The sequence below is a fragment of the Nicotiana tomentosiformis genome, chromosome 2 (assembly GCF_000390325.3).
Source record: "Nicotiana tomentosiformis chromosome 2, ASM39032v3, whole genome shotgun sequence".
NCBI classification, from domain to species: domain Eukaryota; kingdom Viridiplantae; phylum Streptophyta; class Magnoliopsida; order Solanales; family Solanaceae; genus Nicotiana; species Nicotiana tomentosiformis.
In genome coordinates this window covers 123124633-123147071 of record NC_090813.1, presented here as the reverse complement: position 1 = coordinate 123147071, position 22439 = coordinate 123124633, and the positions used below count along the sequence as shown (strand labels likewise).

The window sequence follows — 22439 nt, the reverse complement described above, 5'->3', positions numbered from 1 at the left end:
TTTTTGAACTTTTGTGAACAATATGGTGTGCGATTCATCAGGTGCAATCAGCAATGCCCCTATTCCGTACCCATTTTGATTAGTCGTGCCATCAAAGTCAGCTCCATCCCACACTACAGAGAGGGATGCCCCTGCCCCACTCCAGGCAGGAGAAGGGCTTATACTGTTCGCCTGTCGCTGTCGAGTTGCTCTGTGCTTGTCTCAGACGAGGTTTTTGAACAGAACTTCAATAGGCGAGAGGTGTAAGCACCGCGAGGTGTAAAGCGATTTGAAGTGAAAATTTTGAAATTTCAAAATTCAAACTTCAAGTGAAATTTAAAATTTTCATGGTTAAACACTAATTACTCAACGGATTTTGCTATTCAAGTGTTTATTTGTTTAGAACACCATAGTATTTGTCTTTTTGGAGATTAACGTTCTCAACGATGAATTTGATCATTCGACTTCTAGTTACTAGGTTGGGGTTGAGCCAGCAACCTAGTCAAAAGGCACTTTAAAGAATCTCTCAAAAGGAAAAGAAATTAGGAAAGCACATTTATGATGCCTCAACTCATCCCAAACAAAAAGCTTTTATATAAATCGAAACAAGCACATAATTTACGGTTCAAGCAAAATTATATCTAAAACAATGCAGAAATGATTCGTCAACTCTGATTAGCTAACTTAATCAAGCTGTTTGAGGGTCTCTTGATGTAGTATTTCTTCATGGACCAAATGGATACTTTCTATAGGTTGGGTTGCTCTCAACTCCTCAGTAGAATTCTCACTTAAACGGACACTTTCTTCTTGGCTCACTCTCCAATCATTTCTTGTTTCACTAAAGCTCACATTCGCTTCACTAGTTTGGCCATCAGTTGAACCAACTCCGCTCAATTGCTCACTGTTTTGGGTTGTATGATTCGCTCTCATCTCAAAGCTTAAATAGTTAACGGAATTGCCACTCTCTGGTACCAATATCATCTCTGCTAATTCAGCAGTTTCCGCGTTTAATTCCTGCCTGCCACTTTCGCTAAATCGGCTACTTTCTCCTCCAGATATGGATCCACCAGCAGTAGCTCTGCAAATTGGGCAAATGGAGATTTTCAAGAGCCACAAATCTACGCACTCAGCATGAAAACTGTGATTGCACTGAGGCAATAACCTGCACTTATCACCCACCTTGAGATTATCCAAACAAACTGCACATTCAACTTGACTGGTTCCTTTATCTTTGGACTGAAAGGCATAGGAAGGAAGCTTTTCTATATCCTCATGGGACATGCTGTTGCTCGCTAAGCTGCCTCTTTCCACTATGTTAGTAGTTCCAATTCCTCTTCTGTAAGCTCTCCCGACAATACAGACATGAATTAGGATCAGAATTCCAATCCCCACAAAGAGCAGTATCATTGATATCGCGATCGTCATGATTATAAGGTTATGCCTAATACATAGTTATTCATCTCATCTTTTGCTCCATCGATCTCTAAAATAATTATCTCAAGAGATGAAAACCAAGAACCAGTATAAGAGATTATTTATACATTGGCTCCTCAGGTTCAAGAGAAATGGAGTTCTATCATTCTTAAAGGTGCTAAAGAGTGCGAATGCTGGAACTTATGGTTCTAGTTTTATGCAGAAAAAGTCACATCAGAGGGCATAAGCGGTGAATCACTGGAGGCCCATGTTCCGTGGGGTTTAAGTTTATTTCACTTGTGGAGTTGGTGGAGAATATAATATACAAACATTGTAGTTGTTGCAGTACATTAAAGTATTAATAAAGCTAAGACAGGAGAAACTTATCTATTTATCATATTCCTATCATTTCTTCGAATTAGGTCATTTGTTTGGAATGTAGAATGACTACGGAAGCCTACATTCAACGTCTTTGCCCCTGCTGTGATGTATTTGGCTAATGAGCTTTTCTCAAAATTCAAAAAGTGATTGTTCTCTGTAGTTTTCTATTTGTAGTTTCGTACCTAAGTAGTTGTTAATTTAGACTACACTTAGACATAAGAAGAGGGTTGAATTGTGTTTTGCCTGATTTTTGCGTTTTCAAAGAACCTAGTTCTTTGAACTAGTTCGACACACTCAAACAAGAATAATTGCGGAAAAGTAATCAAGAGATTTTTACGTGAAAAACCTCCTTGCTCAAGGGAGTAAAAATCACGACCTACCCAATAGGATTTTCCTCAAATCTCCACTAACTTCAAAGAACAATTTTTAGGTTACAGCTCAATAACAAAGGGGACTAACTCTAGTATCCTAACCCCTACAATCAACTCAATTGTAGCAACCCCTTTCCCGACTAACTCTAGCCTAGAAAGCTAATAAACAACAAAGTCTCAATAATAACCTATTACACTTCTATGAAAGCAGATAGGTTACATATCAGAAGAAAAGACTCAACCTAACAACTAAAAAACTCGAGCAACCTCATCTTCAAAACGTGTTCTTCAATTGATTGAGTTGGATCTTTAAAAGTACCTTGTTGCTTTTCTTGCTATCATCAGAAGTATTCTCTTGATTTCTCTCAGTAACAGTAGTCTTGAATTATGGTAAAAGGTCTTCTTTTATAGGTGCAAGGTTGGCCGAAATCTTTATTAATTGCTCCAAAACCTAAAATATTTCGGTTAAGAAAATCCTCTCCCGTTTAGGCTTGGTTTCCATATTTTACCCAACTTGCATCCTTCTTACTTTCCACGAGTATTTTCCATATACGCATATTCCTTTTATTACAGGAAGTCCTCCCAAATGCGTGGGAATGCTGGTCTTCCGCGTCTAACTAGCTGACTTCAGCCTGCTCTGTAAACCTGGTTCTTTTAATGTTCAATATACTCATCTTGTCTTATCTTCACACCAGTCTTGCAACGTGTCAAATTCGACCCTGAAACCTGGTTCTTATCATAGTTTGTTAATCATCAGTATGTTGTCAGCTCAACAATAGTTGACCAACCCACAATGGATAAAGAAAGGTTTTTGAACAAACAAAAGATTTTCTTTAAGTAAAGAGTGAAGCTACATCTGATAAACAACCAATTAAATGAAACAGCGGATGAAATGTAATGTTACAATAATCTAGACAGTAGATTTACAATATCATGACAAATAATCTAGAATGGAGCTTTTTCTCAGATCAAGTGTTAGCGCTGCTCAGTAACCCAGAGGAACTAGATTGTAACAAACATCCTTGCATGGGCACCAAGAAACAAATCTCCTCGAATTTGATATTAATGCATCGTCTTTAGATATTGATACAAACAAACAATAGTGGTCAAGGTCATATCTATGTTCCGTGGCGTGCACCGTCAATGATTTTAAGTACAATGCAATGTGATCTTAATCATATACTCGAGACACTCTAGGTTTATAGCTCCGTTACGTAGTTTAACTGTCTACCAAGCACCTCACCCTTTAATGGTATTTACAGGTATATTAGAATAAAGGGAAAATGTGCTCACTATGAACCAAAAAGAAGACACTATCGGCAGTGGCGGAACTAAGATTTTCATTAAGGGGAGTCAAAATATAAAGAAATAAACTCACCAGAAGTTAAGGGGTGTCATTATATAGTATATATACATATTTTAAAAAAAATTACCGAGCTAAATAGTGTAATTTCCGACGAAGGAGTGTCAGTTGACACCCCTTGGATGCATGTGGCTCCGCCACTGACTACCGGGCGACATTTGTCACACGAAGAACAGCTTGAGCACTTAAAGGTGAGAGCTTCAATTGACAGAAATGCTCCCAGGAATTGTTTCGGGGTCTTCACTCACTGCTGTTGGCGTCATATCAAGTGTTTTCTCGTAAACATTTTGCAGTTCTAACAATAGAGCACGAGCAGCCTCCCTTGATTCAGGGAGCTGGTCACTAAGTTGAGATGCGGCAAGTTGGATCAGCTTCTCAATTCCATATGCTTTAATTCCATCAACTCCCTGCAAATCGTACAAGTCCGTTACAGCCAACACATATATTCCTGAAAATAAAAGATTTCAAATAGTAAAAACACCTTACCAACTCAAAACTTGGAAGCAGGACAAACATCTTATTCATCTTTTACTCATTCCACAAGCAATAGGATCATGCACGACAAAGTACATAGTCCTATTTCATTCCAGAAGAACAGGAACTTCGTTTTAAGCAACGCAGAGATGAGCATCAAAATATGATTTCACTCCGGCTTAAATCTCCTTGGATATGTTTAAATAGGTTCAGTAGATTAAGGTCACTGACAATATTATACTCGATAGTATAGTATTAAATACTTTTAAAATAAAATTCCTTCTCTAGCTCAGTCCGGGATCTAGATATGGTCAGCAAAACTTAGCAAGATAATATCTCAGTAATCAGATGAAGTTTCATCAGTCGTCAATCAAAAAACATATCAGAAAAGAAATAGGCTGTTCAGAACTCTAACCAGAGCCTTTGCTCGAATTCGAGGATTTCTGTTCTTAGATAAGGTTGCAGCTTGGGTAACAATAAAACTGGAGAAACCCATGTCGTCATGGATATTAGAGCTTTCTCGGTTGCCTCGCATACAAATCGCTTGTCTTGTGAAGAATTCAGAAAAAGTTGAACAAGCTAGGCACAAAGAGTGTCACTTTATAAGCACAAGGATGAAAACAAATTGTCTCAGGAAACTACATTGCACGTGCATGCACGAACAAGGTCGGTTGAAATCTAAGCTTACGAGAGGATCCATAGAGTCAAACAATTCTGTCATAGTATGCTTTGAAAATGTCTGCTGAAGTCATGATAACGGTTTTAGAAACAGCACTTCTTGGATTCTTCAAGGATTTCACAATAAGTGATATCACGTTTCCTCTGCTTATGTTAAGAAGAAAAAATTAACAGAGAACACATAACGTAGATCTGCCAAACCATTGGTAATATCCTCATTTACGAAATGAGACTTACAACATATCAAGTTGCGTCTCTGTGGAACATGGACAAACGTCATACATCATTGAGTGCCCCACACACTAAAACCCAGTCCTTTGAGTCCAGCCCAGTCAACAGTGTCTAAAATATGGAAGGATATATACGAGATGTTGAGAAGAGGCTTATTCAACCGATACAAGAAACCAAACAGCAACAGAAGTAAGAAATGAAACCTCCAGATTTTGTTACTTTCAGGCTAATATCTACATCTTCTACATCCTTCAAATTCTCAGATTCAATGTATTCTACTTCCGAATTTCCAATCTCGGCCCCAGAATCACCTTGCCGTCTCCATTAGAGATAGGTTCTACTGGTAAGGCGGACTTTGTTCTTTCCATTTCTTTATGATTTCCATCAATATTCTCAACCTGCTTCCTGGAAGCATTCCCGTTACCGGAGATTTCAGTGAGATTGCCAGCTTCAGGCAGTGTTTTCAGATCTCTAGTTGCTTCCTCTGACATCATGTAGGAACTAAGCATTTGGCTAGAGTTGGAAGAAATTAAGCAAGAGTCAAGTCAATGATACACTTAACCAGGGCATGAGTTTCAGCATAGATGAGGCCTGAGGGCGAAATGATGCATTAAACAGATATCTAATTTTGAGGTTACCGTGGCATAGATTTTTGGACTAATATTACAAGCATACACATTCCATCCTGATCACATACGCCTTTCTGTTGAAAAGCTAAAGTACTACCTCAGGTAAGATGTGAGCCAAGAAACTACAGATTATTTATGGCTAAACTCTTAACAAATTATGGTTCTTTCTATTTGAAATGAAATGAAACACGAATGATCAGCCAGGTATGTATTAAAGGACATCTATCATATAGAGCAGGGCAAAATACATAAGTTACCCCCTAAACTATGAACCAAATCTATGCTACACACTTTTTGCGAACGAAAATCACTTTATACACTCAATCTTTCCAGAGTGTGTCTAAAACACACTACTTTTTTATTGACCAGTTTTTTAAAATATGCTTGATATCATGCACCAATAAGGTCGTGACATGTATCATAACAAAAACCTTAATTTACTCCTTAAATAGTAATTCTTTCTTTAAAAAATAAAAAGAGAAAAATAAAAATAAAAGCCTCCCCCTCCCCAACCCGTCTCTCATTTTCCCCAACTCCCACTTTTAGTCATCTTCTATTAGAGATTTTTCTGCCATTAAAATCACTATTGCTACCACCATTGGCATAGAAACCATCACCATCAACATTATGTTTTAGAACAAAATCCATAAACACCATAACCCTATTTCTTTACGCCCATCCAAAAACAAAAATTACACAAAACATTCGGGTTTTTATGGCACTCCACCGGATGCCTGATCTAGAAACAAATTATGAAAATGTGTCAACTAAGTCCGAAAGCAAATTTGGAAACAAAATTAATCATCATCATATTAATTGTGACATAAATCCAGCACTGGAAGGATTGTAGTCACACAGATAGTAGAGAAGGGAACAATTATAAGATTGTATACCCGTATTAAAGTAAATTTAATTTATTTTCTTCTCTCCTGCCATTGTTGAGCTTCAAAACCCAATTCTTCACCTTTGACAAAAAATAAGCAAAACCATCGCTCCGGTGAATCTGATACTGTACTAGGTATATAATTTTAAACCACAAAGTTGCTAAGGTAAAAGAATCGGTTTCCTGTGGCAAAGTTTTTGGGGAAACGTCAGAGAATTGTGACACAGTAAATGCACTGATTTTAGCAGATATGAAAACAAGAAAGGTGAGTGTCCAGCAAATCTAGAAATATTTCAGTCAAACTTGGAGGAGATTAATAATTAATTTGAATTTAAATTTAGATCTAGAATTATTTCAGCGTTTCAGAGTTTAATCTATGGAGAAGACAAAGGTAAGTGTCCAAGGAGAAGAAAAATGGGTGGAGTGGTGGGGGCGTGATAAGTAGGGATTTTAACCTATTATTTGCTCTCTTTTACTTGTGTTTTAGGCCAAAAATGCTTGAAGGTATTCCCGGAAACTAATAAATATGCTTGCTTGCAGGAATTGTTCAAAATAAACCAAAGGAATCAAAATCAATTCACAAAGGAGTCAAAAGTTGAACAAAAACCAAGGCTGGTCAAAGAGGTCTGAAGTGCGGACCGCACAAATATTGTGCGGCCGCGAAAGCCATGATGCGACCGCGATCATAATTATGCGGTCCGCAAGAGGGAGATTCAGAGAGTGTGATATTGGGCTAAATGATGAACGCGGACCGCACCAGAAATGTGCGGCCGCAATAGAAATTACGCGGACCGCGATGACTGAGATTTAGAGAGTTGGCAACTTGAGCAAAAGAGAGAAGTGCGGACCGCACCAGAATTGTGCGACCACAAAAGTCTCATGTGCAGCCGCGATCGAAATTATGCGGTCCGCAAGACGAAGAATCAGAGAGTTGATTTTAAGCCAAACTCAAGCAAGTTTGGACCGCATCACTTTTATGCGGTCGCACTTAGAATTATGCGGTCCGCGAAAGTTCAACTCAAACCAGATCCAAAAGAGAAGAACGCAAACCGCATCAGAATTATGCGGCCGCGAAAGCAAGAGTGCGGCTGCACTCAGAATTACGCGGCCGCACAACCTCCGCAGCGGCATTTTTGTCAGATATTTTTAGCTTAGTATAAATAGAACGTTTTGTCATTTTTAGGGGATATTATGTTTTGTTTGAGCACCTAAGACGACTGACTTTTCTGTTTTCGGAAATTTTGTACTAGATTCACTTCTTAACATTAGATTTTCATTCCATAAAATTAATATTGTAGATTTTATCTTTATTTTATCTTTAATTTCCGTTATTTTCATGAGTAGCTAAATCATAGCTAGGGTTGTGACCCAACCCTAGTGTGAGTATTTAATGGGTATTTAATTTTAGGGCTTGAATGTGAATGGGTTAGTGATATTTAGCCTAGTTCTTGCTAGAACTCAAGAATTAATGGTTGCAAATATTGATTCATGTCTTTATGACTTAGTCTCTACTTGAGAAAGATGGACTAAGTCTAGGAAAACTAAGCTAACAAGGAATTGGGGTGAATTCAAGAAATTGATAGCCCCAATTAAAGGGTTAAACCTAGAAATAGTAATACCCAACTTGAGCTAATATCACTTGATTTGCATGAATACCCATTTGGACTTGAGAAAGCCAAATTGGGCAAAATCACTCAAACTACCGAGAGGTATAGAGTGAGTACCCGGGTGTGATAGCTATATTACATTCCTAACTAATCAAGCTTGTACTAGATTTTGCTACCCGTTAGATATCCACCTAGGTAGAAGTCACTATCCTAGTCTCTTTAAACATTTGAGAAACAACAACAAAAATATTGTCCTTACTTTCAATTATTGCAATCTTTAGAGTAAAGTTAGAAGTAGAAATCAAACCCAAACTTGTGGAAGTGTAATTAGATTCAAAACCCGCATCTAGCTTAGATATAAACCCAATTCCAAACATTAATTCCCTGTGGATTCGATCCCGACCTAGTTGGGTTAAAACTACATCGACCACCCTCGCTACTCAATAGTAGTGTAGGCTTGGACCCGATCAATTTTTGAAGCCATTGCCGGGGAGTTAAACAGATTTATCTATATATCTAGGTGTTTGTGTGTTTTGTCTTTCTTTCCTTCCGAGTCGCTAATTTTATTTGTGAATTGCTTTTAGGTACAAAATGGCCCTTAACAACGAGCCCCTCAGAAATTTAGCATTGGGGGAGGAGGTAGATGATGATCAAATGGATGAGGTTCATCCCGAGCCTCAAGTAAACAGGCGAGGCCGACTGCCTCAAGATTATGTCCCAAACCCTCCCCCCACCTCCACCAAGAGCAGCGCACCGGGTGTTACAGAATGAGGGCTATGCAAGTGCAATAATCCCGCCCCGGATTAGGGCGGACAACTTCCAAATTACCAACGTGATGCTTACACTGCTTGAGCAGCGATGTTTCTTCACCGGGGCTCCACACCAAAATGCCTACAAGCATCTCAAGGGTTTCGGCGATACTTGTTGGGGGAACAAGCAAACAAATGTCACCGAGGATGCACTACGGTTAAGGCTGTTTCCCTTTTCTCTACGGGGAAAGGCTTTGGACTGGTTAGAGAGTTTGCCCAATCATTCCATCCACACTTGGGATGAGTTGGCCGAGAAGTTCATTGCCAAATTCTTCTCTCCGAGGAACATGGCTACACTAAGGGATGAAATTTTATCTTTCAAACAAGAGCCCAATGAGCCATTGCACGAGATTTGGGAAAGATATCGCACCATGGTCAAAGAATGCCCGAACAATGATATGACCGAGGCCATGATCCAACATACCTTCTACAGGGGGATCAACACAACATATCAATGTGTGGTAAATAAACTCGCTGGTTTTAACTTCATGAACACGCCTTATTCTGAAGCTTGTGAAATCTTGGATGAGATGGCGGACACCTCTTCGGCGTGGCAAAGTAGAGCCAATGTTCCTCAGGGTGACCCAAATATTATTCACTTACACAAGGAGATACATGATCATGGGCAAGCTATTGCAGAGTTGACAACCACCATGAACCAATTGGCCAAGGCTCAGCTTCAACAGGTTCAAGGGTCGAAACAGGTGAATGCTATGGAAGGGGTGAACATGATGGTAAATAAGAGACGACAACGAGGTCAACAAGTACAAAACCATCCGGAATAATCTGAGCAAAGTAATAGTGGGTATAATCAAGATGATTCATATGATGAGCAAGATGAAGAGGTTCAATATGTCAACAATTATCAAGGTCAAAGAAGCAATGCTCCAAATCAACAACAATGGAGATCACAAGGAAACCAAGAAAACTGGAACAACCAAGGCCACCAAGGAAATTGGAGTGGTGGCAACAACAATAATCAAAGAAATTGGGGTAATCAAGGTAATCAAGGCAATTGGGGAGGAAATAATCAAGGTAATTGGGGTGGAAACAATCAAAGCAATTTGGGGAACAACAATAATCAAGGGGTTTGGAACAATAACAATCAATAAAATCGGGGGTTGGACTTTCAGAGGCCCCCGATGTATCAACAACCAAATAACCCGCCTTCATATCTGTCACAAGGTCCTAGTTCTTCCAATAGTGAAATGGCACAGATTAAAAACATGTTTCAGCAAATGATGGAGAAAAACGCTGACTCCGATTCCCAATTAGCCTCCCACAGTACTTCTATCCGCAACTTGGAGGTTCAACTTGGCCAAATTTAACAAGCTTTAAATACTCGCCCAAAGGGGACACTACCTAGTGATACGGTGGTGAACCCAAACGGTGGGAATACGGGGCATGCAATGGCCGTGACAACAAGAAGTGGGAGAGATGGAGTTGCTAGTACCTCAAACCAAAGAAGACATATGGGTGATGATGTGTTGGTGCACGATGATGATGAGCCAAGAAATGATGTTCAAGCTAATGAAGAATCAAGTATTGATATTGATGAAAATGTGGAGGAGACACAAGAAGAAGTGAACCCGTCTAGGGAGCACATGATTGACATGCCGAAACTGGTAGTGCCAAAGGCTAAGGTACCAATGCCAAGGCCTCCTCCTCCATACCCTCAAAGATTTGCAATGCAAAACAATGAGAATCAATTCAAGAAATTCATTAATATGATGAAAAGTTTGTCTATAAATGTGTCGTTGGTTGAAGCCTTAGAACAAATGCCGGGATATGCCAAGTTCATGAAGGATTTGGTAACAAAGAAGAGATAAATGAACTGTAAAACTATAAAAATGACACATCAAGTGAGTGCTATGGTGCACTCCATGGCTCCAAAGTTGGAAGATCCCGGTGCTTTCACAATCCCGTGCACTATTGGGAGTGCCGATTTCGCCAAAGCTTTATGTGATTTGGGGGCAAACATTAACTTGATGCCCTATTCTGTGTTCAAAACATTGGGGATTGGGCAACCAAGACCCACATCCATGAGGTTGCAAATGGCGGATCGGACAATGAAAAGGCCATTAGGGATAATTGATGATGTGTTAGTTAGGGTCGACAAGTTCATCCTTCCCGCATATTTTGTTATACTTGACTATGAGGTTGACTACGAGGTGCCAATCATTATGGGAAAACCTTTTCTTGCTACAGGGAAGGCCTTAGTTGATGTGGAAGCTAGAGAGCTCACCTTCCGGGTGGGCGATGAAAAAGTGGTGTTCCATATTTGTAAATCAATGGGGCAGCCAAATAGCAACGAAGTGTGTTCGTTCGTGGATCTTGTGACCGAAGTAATTCTTGATGACACAAGTGCTGTGATAAATGTGGAAGATACCTTGGAAATTGTGTTGTTGAATCATGATGAGGATGAGAAGGAAGGCTTTGTAGAATGTGTCAATGCTTTGCAAGGAATGAGATCATATACTTATAAGCCGCAAAAACTTTCCTTGGATCTCGAAAATCGGAAGACTCCACCAACAAAGCCCTCAATCGAGGAGCCTCCCACCTTGGAGTTAAAGCCTTTGCCTTCACACCTCAGGTATGAGTTTTTAGGCCCTTGTTCCACTTTACCTATTATTCTTTCCTCATGCTTAACTAACATGCAGGTAGATGCCACCCTTGCGGTGCTTCAAAGGAGAAAGAAAGCAATAGGTTGGACATTGGCGGATATTCAGTGTATAAGCCCTGCCTTTTGCATGCACAAAATTATTTTGGAGGAGGATGCCAAACCCTCTGTGGAACATCAAAGACGATTGAATGAATCCATGCAAGAGGTAGTAAAGAAAGAGATCATCAAGTGGTTGGATGCCGGGGTGGTTTACCCCATTTATGATAGTTCGTGGACCTCGCCGGTGCAATGTATCCCAAAGAAATGGGGCATGACTGTGATAACAAATGACAAAAATGAATTGATCCCCACAAGAATTATCACCGGGTGGAGAGTGTGCATGGATTATAGAAAGCTCAACAAAGTTACGCGGAAAGACCATTTTCCGCTTCTATTTCTTGATCAAATATTGGATAGGTTAGCAGGACGTGCTTATTATTGCTTATTGGATGGATATTACGGATATAACCAGATTCTTATTGCACCTGAAGACCAAGAGAATACTACCTTCACTTGTCCATATGGTACTTTCGCATTCTCGCAGATGCCATTCGGGTTATGCAATGCACCAGTAACTTTTTAGCGGTGTATGATGTCCATCTTCACTGATATGGTGGAGGACTTTCTCGAGGTTTTCATGGATGATTTCTCTGTCGTGGGGGATTATTTTGAAGAGTGCTTAGATAACTTGGATAAGGTATTGGCACGTTGTGAAGAAACTAACTTGGTGCTAAATTGGGAGAAGTGTCACTTTATGGTCAAGGAAGGCATTGTCCTCGATCACATGATTTCCAAGAATGGTATTTAGGTTGATAAAGCAAAAATTGAAGTGATATCCAAACTCCCTCCCCCTACTTCCGTAAAGGGAGTGAGAAGCTTTCTAGGTCATGCATGGTTTTACCGCCAATTCATCAAGGACTTTTCTAAGGTGGTAAACCCCTTGTGCAAACTCTTGGAGAAAGATGCCAAGTTCCTTTTCAATGAATATTGTATGAAGGCATTTGAACTACTCAAGTATAAGTTGACTACCACTCCTATTATCACCGTGTCAAATTGGAGCTTACCATTTGAGCTCATGTGTGATGCAAGCGATGTGGCAGTTGGTGCGGTATTGGGGCAACGAATTAATAAGAACTTTCATCCGGTCTACTATGCTAGCAAGACCATGAACGAGGCCCAAGTCAACTATATGGTGACCGAGAAAGAACTCCTAGCCATTGTCTTTTCTATGGAGAAGTTTCGCCCGTACCTAATAGGTACAAAGGTGATTGTTCACACCGACCATGCGGCACTTCGTTATTTGATGAGCAAGAAAGACTCTAAGGCAAGGTTGATGCGGTGGGTGCTTCTATTGCAAGAGTTTGATCTAGAAATTCAAGACCGAAAGGGTAGTGAGAATCAAGTGGCGGACCACTTGTCCTGATTGGAGGAGGAAGAGAGGCCACATGATGGTCTTGAGATCAATGATTCATTTCCTGACGAATAATTCCTTTCTATTTCTATGACTGGGATGTCATGGTTTGCTGATGTGGCCAACTATCTTATGAGGGGCATTGTTCCGAATGAGTTCTCCTCAAACCAAAGGAAGAAGCTCAAACGGGACTGCTTGGACTACTATTGGGATAAGCCATATCTCTTCAAAATTTGTACTAATGGTGTTATCCGAAGATGTGTACCAGAAGAAGAACAATTGGGTATTCTTTAAGCTTGCCACTCTTCTCCATATGGTGGTCACCATGGTAGGGCGAGAACTGCTACAAAGATCCTAAGCTATGAATTCTATTGGCCTACCTTGTACAAAGACGCTAGCGAGCTCGTTAAGAGTTGTGATGATTGCCAAAGGGCCGGTGGGATCTCCAAGAAAAATGAGATGCCTCTCACCACCATCCTAGAGATTGATATTTTTGATGTGTGGGGCATCGACTTTATGGGTCCATTTGTAAGCTCGTGTGGGAACACCTATATTCTTGTTGTTGTGGATTACGTTTCCAAATGGGTTGAAGTTGTGGCTTTGCCCAACAATGAAGCATGGAGTGTGGTGGTTTTCTTGAAGAAATATATATTCACAAGGTTCGGCACCCCAAGGGCCATCATTAGTGATGGGGGTTCACATTTTTGCAACAAAACCTTTGACACTTTACTCTCCAAGTATGGTGTCACTCACAAGGTGTCAACCCCCTATCACCCCCAGGCAAGTCGACAGGTTGAAGTCTTCAACAGGGAGATCAAGAGTATTCTATCCAAGACTGTCAATACAAATAAGACTGATTGGTCAAGGAAACATGACGATGCTCTTTGGGCCTATAGAACAACTTACAAGACTCCAATTGGTATGTCTCCGTATCGGTTGGTGTTTGGGAAAGCATGTCACCTTCCGGTGGAATTAGAGTATAAGGCCATGTGGGCGTTGAAGAAATTGAACCTTGAGTGGGATGTAGCTGCCAATCTTCGGGTGGAGCAATTGAATGAACTTGATGAGTTCCGATTCCATGCTTACTCAAGTTCGTCCTTGTATAATGACAAGATGAAGTACCTACATGATAAGTATATCCGGAATAAAGAATTCAAAGAAAGTGACCTTGTTCTTTTATTCAACTCTCGGTTACGGATGTTTCCAGGAAAGCTTAAATCAAAGTGGAGTGGTCTTTTTAAAGTGGAACATGTGACTCCTTTTGGTGCTCTTGATTTGAAAAATAAGAATGGTGAGATCTTTAGAGTCAATGGGCACCGGGTGAAGCGCTACCTTGGTAAGGTTGATGATGGCCACATTGTGGCATTGCTCTATTTCAAATGAATAATAGTAACATACGTCGTGCCGCGACGTTAAATCAGGCGCTTCTTGGGAGGCAACCCATGTGTTTTTCTTTCTTTTGATTTTCTTGTTAGATTAGGCATTATTTTGGACTAACTGGTTGTGAAGTGTATGCAGAAATTAGGTGTGCAGTGCAAAAAATTGACAAGACAAAAATTGGCCAAGTGGTGAAATTGTGCAGACCGCACCAGAATTATGCGGACCGCACAAGCCCTTCGCGGCCGCACAATTCTGTGTGCGGTTACATAGCTGAAAGATGGAAAATTCCAACTCTCTGAAGTTTGTCCTGACAAAATCCCTTAAGGATTCGCGACCATCAAAATTTTGCGAACCGCACAGATTGTGCGGCCGTAACCATTATTATGCGGACCGCGTCACTAAATCAGCTGTTGAGTTAGAAAAGGTAAAGAGTGCGGACCATACCAAAATTGTGCGACCGCACTCAGGTAAGTCGGTGGGCCAACATGGTCAGAGTATAAATAGGACTTTTTGAGACTATTCACACTTTACACACTCTGACCTCTCAAGCTAGACTAAAGCACAATGCACTCTTTCTTGTTTTCAATCTCATCCCATATTCATCAAGTGTTGATTTCCTACTACATTTCATTACTGGTATGTTGATTTCAATGAACTAATTTCATCTTTTTCTTTTATTTTCTCTTTGTTTTAGTTTTCTTTTTATCTAGGGTTAGATTCATGCCAAAATGTCAAATTGATGCTTGATTCTTGCTTAGAAGCATGTGGGTAGTGTTTGAATGCATAATGGGGGCTGGGGTTAGTAGCTTTTATTGTTTAATTGCCACAAATCATGCCTAATTAGTGAAAATCCTAGTATTAATCGTACTTCAGTGCCGCTCAGATTTGAATTTCGCGGCCGCACACATTTTGTGCGGTCCGCGCTAGGGTATGCGGCCGCATACAAAATTGTGCGGTCCACGATTCCCTAGGTTGAAGGCACTTGTCATTGTTAAGTTTGTGCGGCCGCACTCAAGTTTGTGCGGTCCGCGGTTGGTTTTTGCGGCCACACTCAATTTTATGCGGTCCGCACAATTAAACTTCAGAGACCCAACAAATCAATTATGCAGCCGCACTCAATCTTGTGCGGTCCGCGATGTGTTTTTGCGGCCGCACTCAAAAGTATGCGGTCCGCGCTGAGGTAACTTCAGAGAACAAGTAGTCTGAACCTGGGATCTTCGCGACCGCACTCAATTTTGTGCGGTCCGTGATGGGTATTATGCAGCCGCACTAATTTTTTTGCGGTCCGTGATGGGCAGTACGCGGCCGTACTCACTTTTGTGCGGTCCACACTGCCCTCTTCTGAGAAGCAATGTCTTTCTTTTCAACTGTAATTCAATAACACATGTTGAACCCCAATTCTAACTGACTTTCACTACTTGTGTGTTGCATACAATGGTGCGTTCTTGTGGTCGAGGTGATACTTCCAAAGGGAGGGCAGAATTCTCCTAAGGCCGGGGTAGAGGAAAACCTAACATGCCACTATCAGTCCAAAAAGTCTTGGGCAAAAAGACTACTCTCAATATACCAACTCCGGACTCCTCAAACACCAGTGAATACCTCCCATCTCGGGAAACTTCTGAGGGGGATTCTGTACAACCACAACCGGGGGCACAATCACAACAATTCCCCGATAGACTCCGTTTAGTCAATGAACCTACCTCCTCCTCTAGTTCTTATGATGGCTCAGAGGGAGGTAGTCAGGCATCTGAACCATCTTCCCCACCTGCTACAACACCTACCACAACAGCTACCCCAAGAAATTTAGATGATGATGATGGTGAGGTCCCGGATGACGGGAGAGGGGGTGACACAATTGTGGGAGGCCTGGCTAGATCAAGGAAGCTGGAGGTGTGGGCTGATAGATTTGTAAGTGAGAAGGCGTATGCAAAATTTCGGGAATGGTGGCCCCAAAGGTCGCTCACTATTGAGCAACAATTCATAACCAAAGACCAAAGCCAGCACAATCCGAATGTCCTAAAGCAATTCACGGAGATAAAAGGATGGAAATGGTTCATAGGCCGGTTGCAAGATGCCAATGAATACCTCGTCAAGGAATTTTATGCCAATGTTGCCCACATTAAAAAGGGTACAAAGGTGACGAAGGTCAAAAACTTGAAAATCCGGTTTGATGGCCACGCACTGAACATATATATAGGGTTTGAGGTAGTGCAATACCTGGAGAAGCTAGCCTTGGGTGATGCAGTTCGCCCATGGCTAGCTGAGATACTTGCTATTCCGGGGACAACACCTGCATGGCTCACAGCAGGAGTTCAAATTGTCAGAGCCACCCTTAACTTTGAAGCAAAAGGGTGGCAAACATTCGTGTGCAGCCGTCTTGACCTGTGCCAACATGAGAATGTCCTGTCACTCCCCAGGGCAGTATTGGTAGCTTCAATCATGGCAGGCTATCCTATTAACATAGGAAACATGATATCCTACAACATCTCCAATGCAGTCCAGAAATAAGAAAGATCGTATCCCTACCCCAACTTCCTCACAGAGTATTTCCAAGACCAAGGGATAGAGACGAGACATTTTGATGTGGAGGTGAAGGCTAAAAATTCTTTCTCATGGTACCACCTCCAGGGAGCGGATAACCCTAAATTTAAGGGTAAAGCCACTACCTCCACTGGACAGTCTGAAGAGCCAGGGGTAGTGGCCATCGGGTCAGTTGCCGAGCCCTCTACAGCAGCCGGTACTTCTGCCGGAGCAGCTGTCATGCCTCCTCCTTCCTCCGGACCATCCCTCTCAGTGCCACTGTTAGTGCCCACATCTTCTACATACCCTCATACTGCATTGCGGGTTTCACAGACACTATCCAGTCTCAATAACTGGATGCAGGCAGCTACCACAAAGCTGACTGCCATATCCAGTGCAGTGGCAGCACAGTCTTCAGCCCCATCAGAGCTTCAGGTACCTCCATCAGTGGATGACTCTTTGAAGAAGATTCTGGACAACCAGAAGAAGATTCTGGATGACTAGAAGAAGATCCGAGAGACTCTTGATACACATGGGAGGATTATCAAGGATTTGGGGAAGCAAGTGAAGAAGATGCGAAAAACTCAGACATCTAAGGAGTCGGTGGACAAGTTGAGCAAAGAGGTTGAGAATATTGCTTCTGCTAGTGATATTCCATTGGACCTGCTCATGGAGGAGACAGTCCCAGCAGCACATGCAACAGTGCCCGAGGCATCAGAGGCAGCAGCTGGCCAGTCTGAGGAGACGGCTGCCACTTCACACACTGCTGAGGAGCTGATTCAGATGCTCAGCAACCCCGTAGTCCCCCAGTTAGAGGATGTGGAGATCCAGTTAGAGGATACGAATGGTGCTGATGAGCCCATGCATGCTAAGGACCCCGTCCATGTTGAGGACCCGATGCAGACAGAGACCACATAGGGAGTTTTCTCTACTCTCTACCCCTTTTCCCTGTTCTTATTTGTTATGAGCATTTAGGACAATGCTATTTTTCATTTGTGGGTGGTCCATTTTGATTTGATGACATTTGGTATGTATTAACCATTATACTATTTTTATTTATCTTTATTTATCTTTATTTTCACTTTTGGTATGTATATATTCTTACCATTCAATGTATATATTCATTTCCATTATGTATATATATTCACTTTACTTCATTTTGTACATATTCAGTCAACTTTCCGTAGTTTACTTCATAACTTCTTTCGTTGTTTTTCCTTAGTACCATAGCTTCTTATTTACTTTAGTAGTTCTTTTTAAGTTGTTAGTTTCTTTTTACATTTTGTGTGAACAATAAGCCTTTGGTTTTCTTAATGCCACTGTTCTTTCCAAAGATGGATGTTGTGTGAACCGGGTGGTTCTTTCCAACGATGGATGGCGTGACAACCTTCTTAAGGGATTGAGTCCGTTTTCTTTATATTTTTGTATATATAGTAGTAATGAATAAAAGTGTCTCAAGCAGGCTTCACTTGGTACTAACACATTTACTTTCGACCTTATGGTTAGAAACAAGTTGATTGGCAAAGAATAGCTCTAGTTGTGACCTTTAGACTCTTGTGTTGACTAAAACAATTATTGAGTGGCTTTTTTTGAGCCATTTGTGATTTTCAATCTTAGCTAGGGTTGTTGTGGGCCCTCGACTCTATTCTCTTTAACAATCCAGCAACTTGAGAGGTGAGGTATTAGATTGCAAGTCCAAGTTCCGTACCAATAAGTCTAGAACTTGCCCTGAATGTTTGTCTAGGCGAAATTCTAAGTGTAGCTCGACTTGAGAAATGATTGTAGGCTCTCCTTGATCCAATTTGAAACTTGAAAGTTTCTGTAGCCTACTAATATGATATCCCTAGTCAACTCCTTTGAGCCAAAGCCCTTTTTCATTCAATAGCCATGTTACAAGCCTTTATCCATTTTATAATGACCCTCTCTTAGCACCTGATCTTTCCTTAGCATTCTTGATACAATTGGCAAAAGCATAAGTTTGTGGGAGAGAAGAGGAATGTGAAAGTGATAATAGGTACAAAGAACAAAAAAGAAATGAAGAAAAGGGAAGGCAAAGAAAAGGAAGAAAGGCCAAAAAGAAATATGTCAAAAAGAAAGTGAATAAAGTAAAAAGTTGAAGGGATTCAAAGAAAGAAATGATGAAAGGCATGGAATGATGAGAAAAGGAGAAAAATGATTGTCATGAGCAAGAAAGAGTGACATTACGTCTCTCTAGTTCTCCTAGGGAAGAAGAAAATGACTCAAAGAGTAAAGAAAGTATGAGCCAAAAAGAGGAAATAGAGTGCTTAAGAAAAGATGAAACCATCATATGCCGATAAGTCCTACCTTGATCCAAAAGCTTTCATTACATTCCCGCAAAAGCCGTATATGATTTCAAGTTGAGTGAGCTTACATTAGTGGTGATTTACATAAGGGGCAAGCTTATGGTACTTAGAGCCAGACTTGTGACATTCTTTTGAGAGAGATAAGCGCACTTCTTCACAATCCTTGTTTTGAGTGTTACATTCTAAAGTGAGATTTGCTCATGGAGAGTAGAGGAGGAGGAGTTTGGGTTCCACAATGACCTATGTGATAGAGAGAGATTCCTTGGTAAATTAAGTCAACTCTTGATGCTCTAGTGTCACATTAGAACTATGGTACTCAAAACGCCAAAACATGGTGTTGTTGATAATTCATTTGTGTTGAGGGTAATTGTTAGTCCCAATTGATGCATGATTGATTCACCTTAGGCCAGCTGAAATATTCTTTTTTCTAGTGGAGGTGGGAATTACCTTATTTTCTTGAGGACAAGCAAAAGCTTAAGTTTGGGGGAGTTGATAAGTAGGGATTTTAACCTATTATTTGCTCTCTTTTACTTGTGTTTTAGGCCAAAATTGCTTGAAGGTATTCCCGAAAACTAATATAATATGCTTGCTTACAGGAATTGTTCAAAATGAGCCAAAAGAATCAAAATAAATTCACAAAGGAATCAAAAGATGAACAAAAACCAAGTGTGGGCAAAGAGGTCTGAAGTGCGGACCGCACAATTGCGGCCGCGATCATAATTATGCGGTCCGCAAGAGGGAAATTCAGAGAGTGTGATTTTGGGCTAAATGATGAGCGCGGAACGCACTAGAAATGTGCGGCCGCGAAAGTCCCTGTGCGGCCGCAATAGAAATCACGCGGACCGCGATGACTGAGATTCAGAGAGCTGACAACTTGAGCAAAAGAGAGAAGTGCGGACCGCACCAGAATTGTGCGGCCGTGAATGTCCCATGTGAGGCCACGATCGAAATTATGCGGTCCACAAGATGAAGAATCAGAGAGTTGACTCCAAGCCAAACTCAAGAAAGTGCGGACCGCATCACTTTTATGCGGCCGCATAATCTGGAGCGCGACCGCACTTAGAATTATGCGATCCGCGAAAGTTCAGCTCAACCCAAATCCAAAAGAGAAGAACGCGGACCGCATCAGAATTATGCGATCGCCAAAGCAAGAGTGCGGCTGCACTCAGAATTACGCGACCGCACAACCTCCACAGGGGTATTTTTGTCAGATATTTTCAGCTTAGTATAAATAGAACTTTTTGTGATTTTTAGGGGATATTATGTTTTGTATGAGCACCTGAGACGGCTGGCTTTTCTTTTTTTTTAGAAATTTTGTACTAGATTCACTTCTTAACATTAGATTTTGATTCCATAAATTAATATTATGGATTTTATCTTCATTTCATCTTTAATTTCTGTTATTTTCATGAGTAGCTAAACCCATAGCTAGTACTGTGACCCAACCCTAGTGTGAGTTTCTAATGGGTATTTTATTTTAAGGCTTGAATGTGAATGGGTTAGTGATATTTAGCCTAGTTCTTGCTAGAACTCAAGAATTAATGGTTGCAAACATTGATTCATGCCTTTATGACTTAGTCTCTACTTGAGAAAGATGGACAAAGTCTAGAAAAACTAGGCTAACAAGGAATTGGGGTGAACTCAAGAAATTGATAGCCCCAATTAAAGGGCTATTCCTAGAGATAGTAATACCCAACTTGAGCTAATATCACTTGATTTGCATGAATACCCATTTGGACTTGAGAAAGCCAAATTGGGCAAAATCACTCAAACTACCGAGAGGTATAGAGTGAGTACCCGTGTGTGATAGCTATATTACAATCCCAACTAATCAAGCTTGCCCTAGATTTTGCTACCCATTAGATATCCACCTAGGTAGAAGTCACTACCCTAGTCTCTTTAAACATTTGAAAAACAACAACAAAAATATTGTCCTTAGTTTCAATTATTGCAATCTTTAGAGTAAAGTTAGAAGTAAAAGTCAAACACAAACTTGTGGAAGTGTAATTAGATTCAAAACCCGCATCTAGCTTAGATATAAACCTAATTCCAAACATTAACTCCCTGTGGATTCGATCCCGACCTAGTTGGGTTAAAACTGCATCGACCACCCTCGCTACTCAATAGTAGTGTAGGCTTGGACCTGATCAGGGCGTGGAAGAGAGACCAAATTATTTGGAGATATAATAGTTAAAATAGAAAAAAAATAAGAAATGACTCAAGAAAATTTAAAAAATAATAAAGGTTGGATATGTGGCATTCTCCTAATGGTTCTGGCCCAAAAATTTTATATTCACTCGCCTCTTTTAGGTGTAAAATACGCGCGTGCCAGTTGTAAAACATGGTGTGTCTTAGGCACACTCCAAAAAGGTTAAGTGTGTAAGATAATTTTTGTTCGCAAAAAGTGTGTATCAGAGATTTGGTCTATAGTTGAGGTAAGTTACGTATTTTGCCTATAGAGGAGTAAGTTGGAGAAATGACGAAACAACACAAATCATGATATAATACGCGTTAACAAAGAATGCAAATGCATTTTTTTATCTGATGAACTATAATGATTAAAGCATTGACAATATAACTTCAGTAGTTCAGTTTCAATAATTTAATCAGTAAATGAAGTAAAATAGATGTAGATATCCAATGTACAACATACAAAACCATGCCTTAATCAGCTAACATTTGCGGAAAACATGGGTCAATAGCCAATAAGCATTTTAAAGGAGAAAAAAAGGAAAAAGAATAGACACAGAACCCTCATCAAGAGCCAAACCCTAACTCAAGCCCAAATGACCCCCTAAACAAATAAACTCTTTAGCTTATTTTCTTCCCTCCAGCTTTTAGCATCATTAGCAACTTCAATCACCATTAAAAAAATAATTATCATATTAAAGTCAAGTATTCAAATTAATCATCGCTGACAAATTGCTCGTGAAATTATATTTCAACGGCAGATATTGCTGCAAGGATCTAGCACCCAAAGATCAGAAGAATCAACAAGAATACAAAAAATACAACAGAAAAATGCAGTAAGGGTAATGCAAACCGCGCTTTGAAGTACAATCGCAAAAAACAATAAAATTTTGAAAAAGAAAAAAAATCATTTTATAGATAAGATTAAACCACTTCAAAGAACAACTACGGAAACCACAAAACTTAAAAGAAAAGCAATGGTCGTAGGCATAGATAATTCGGATGTCCATACCAGAAGTGATGATCGGCTAAAGCTGAAATGCCAAAAGAGACGAGAAGTTGTACTAGTGTTTAAAATATCGGTGAGCAAAGAGTCCAAGTATATATATTCACAGATTTTTGCCCTCTGGGTAA

The 22439-nt window shown here is 40.4% G+C and overlaps 1 protein-coding gene and 1 pseudogene across 1 annotated transcript; both read right to left on the bottom strand.

Annotated features, from left to right (window-relative positions):
- Positions 1-550: 550 nt before the first annotated feature.
- LOC104103012 (RING-H2 finger protein ATL3-like) lies at positions 551-1619 on the bottom strand. The gene has a single exon (XM_009610878.4). It carries the CDS (start codon positions 1402-1404, stop codon positions 664-666), a length of 741 nt encoding a protein of 246 aa, XP_009609173.1. The 5' UTR covers positions 1405-1619; the 3' UTR covers positions 551-663.
- Positions 1620-3651: 2032 nt separating this feature from the next.
- On the bottom strand, positions 3652-5516 carry LOC104103013 (uncharacterized; annotated as a pseudogene).
- Between the last annotated feature and the right edge of the window lie 16923 nt (positions 5517-22439).

Excerpts from the sequence above, each read along its gene's own strand:
- LOC104103012 (XM_009610878.4), bottom strand. The coding sequence starts at position 1,404 with ATGACGATCGCGATATCAATGATACTGCTCTTTGTGGGGATTGGAATT.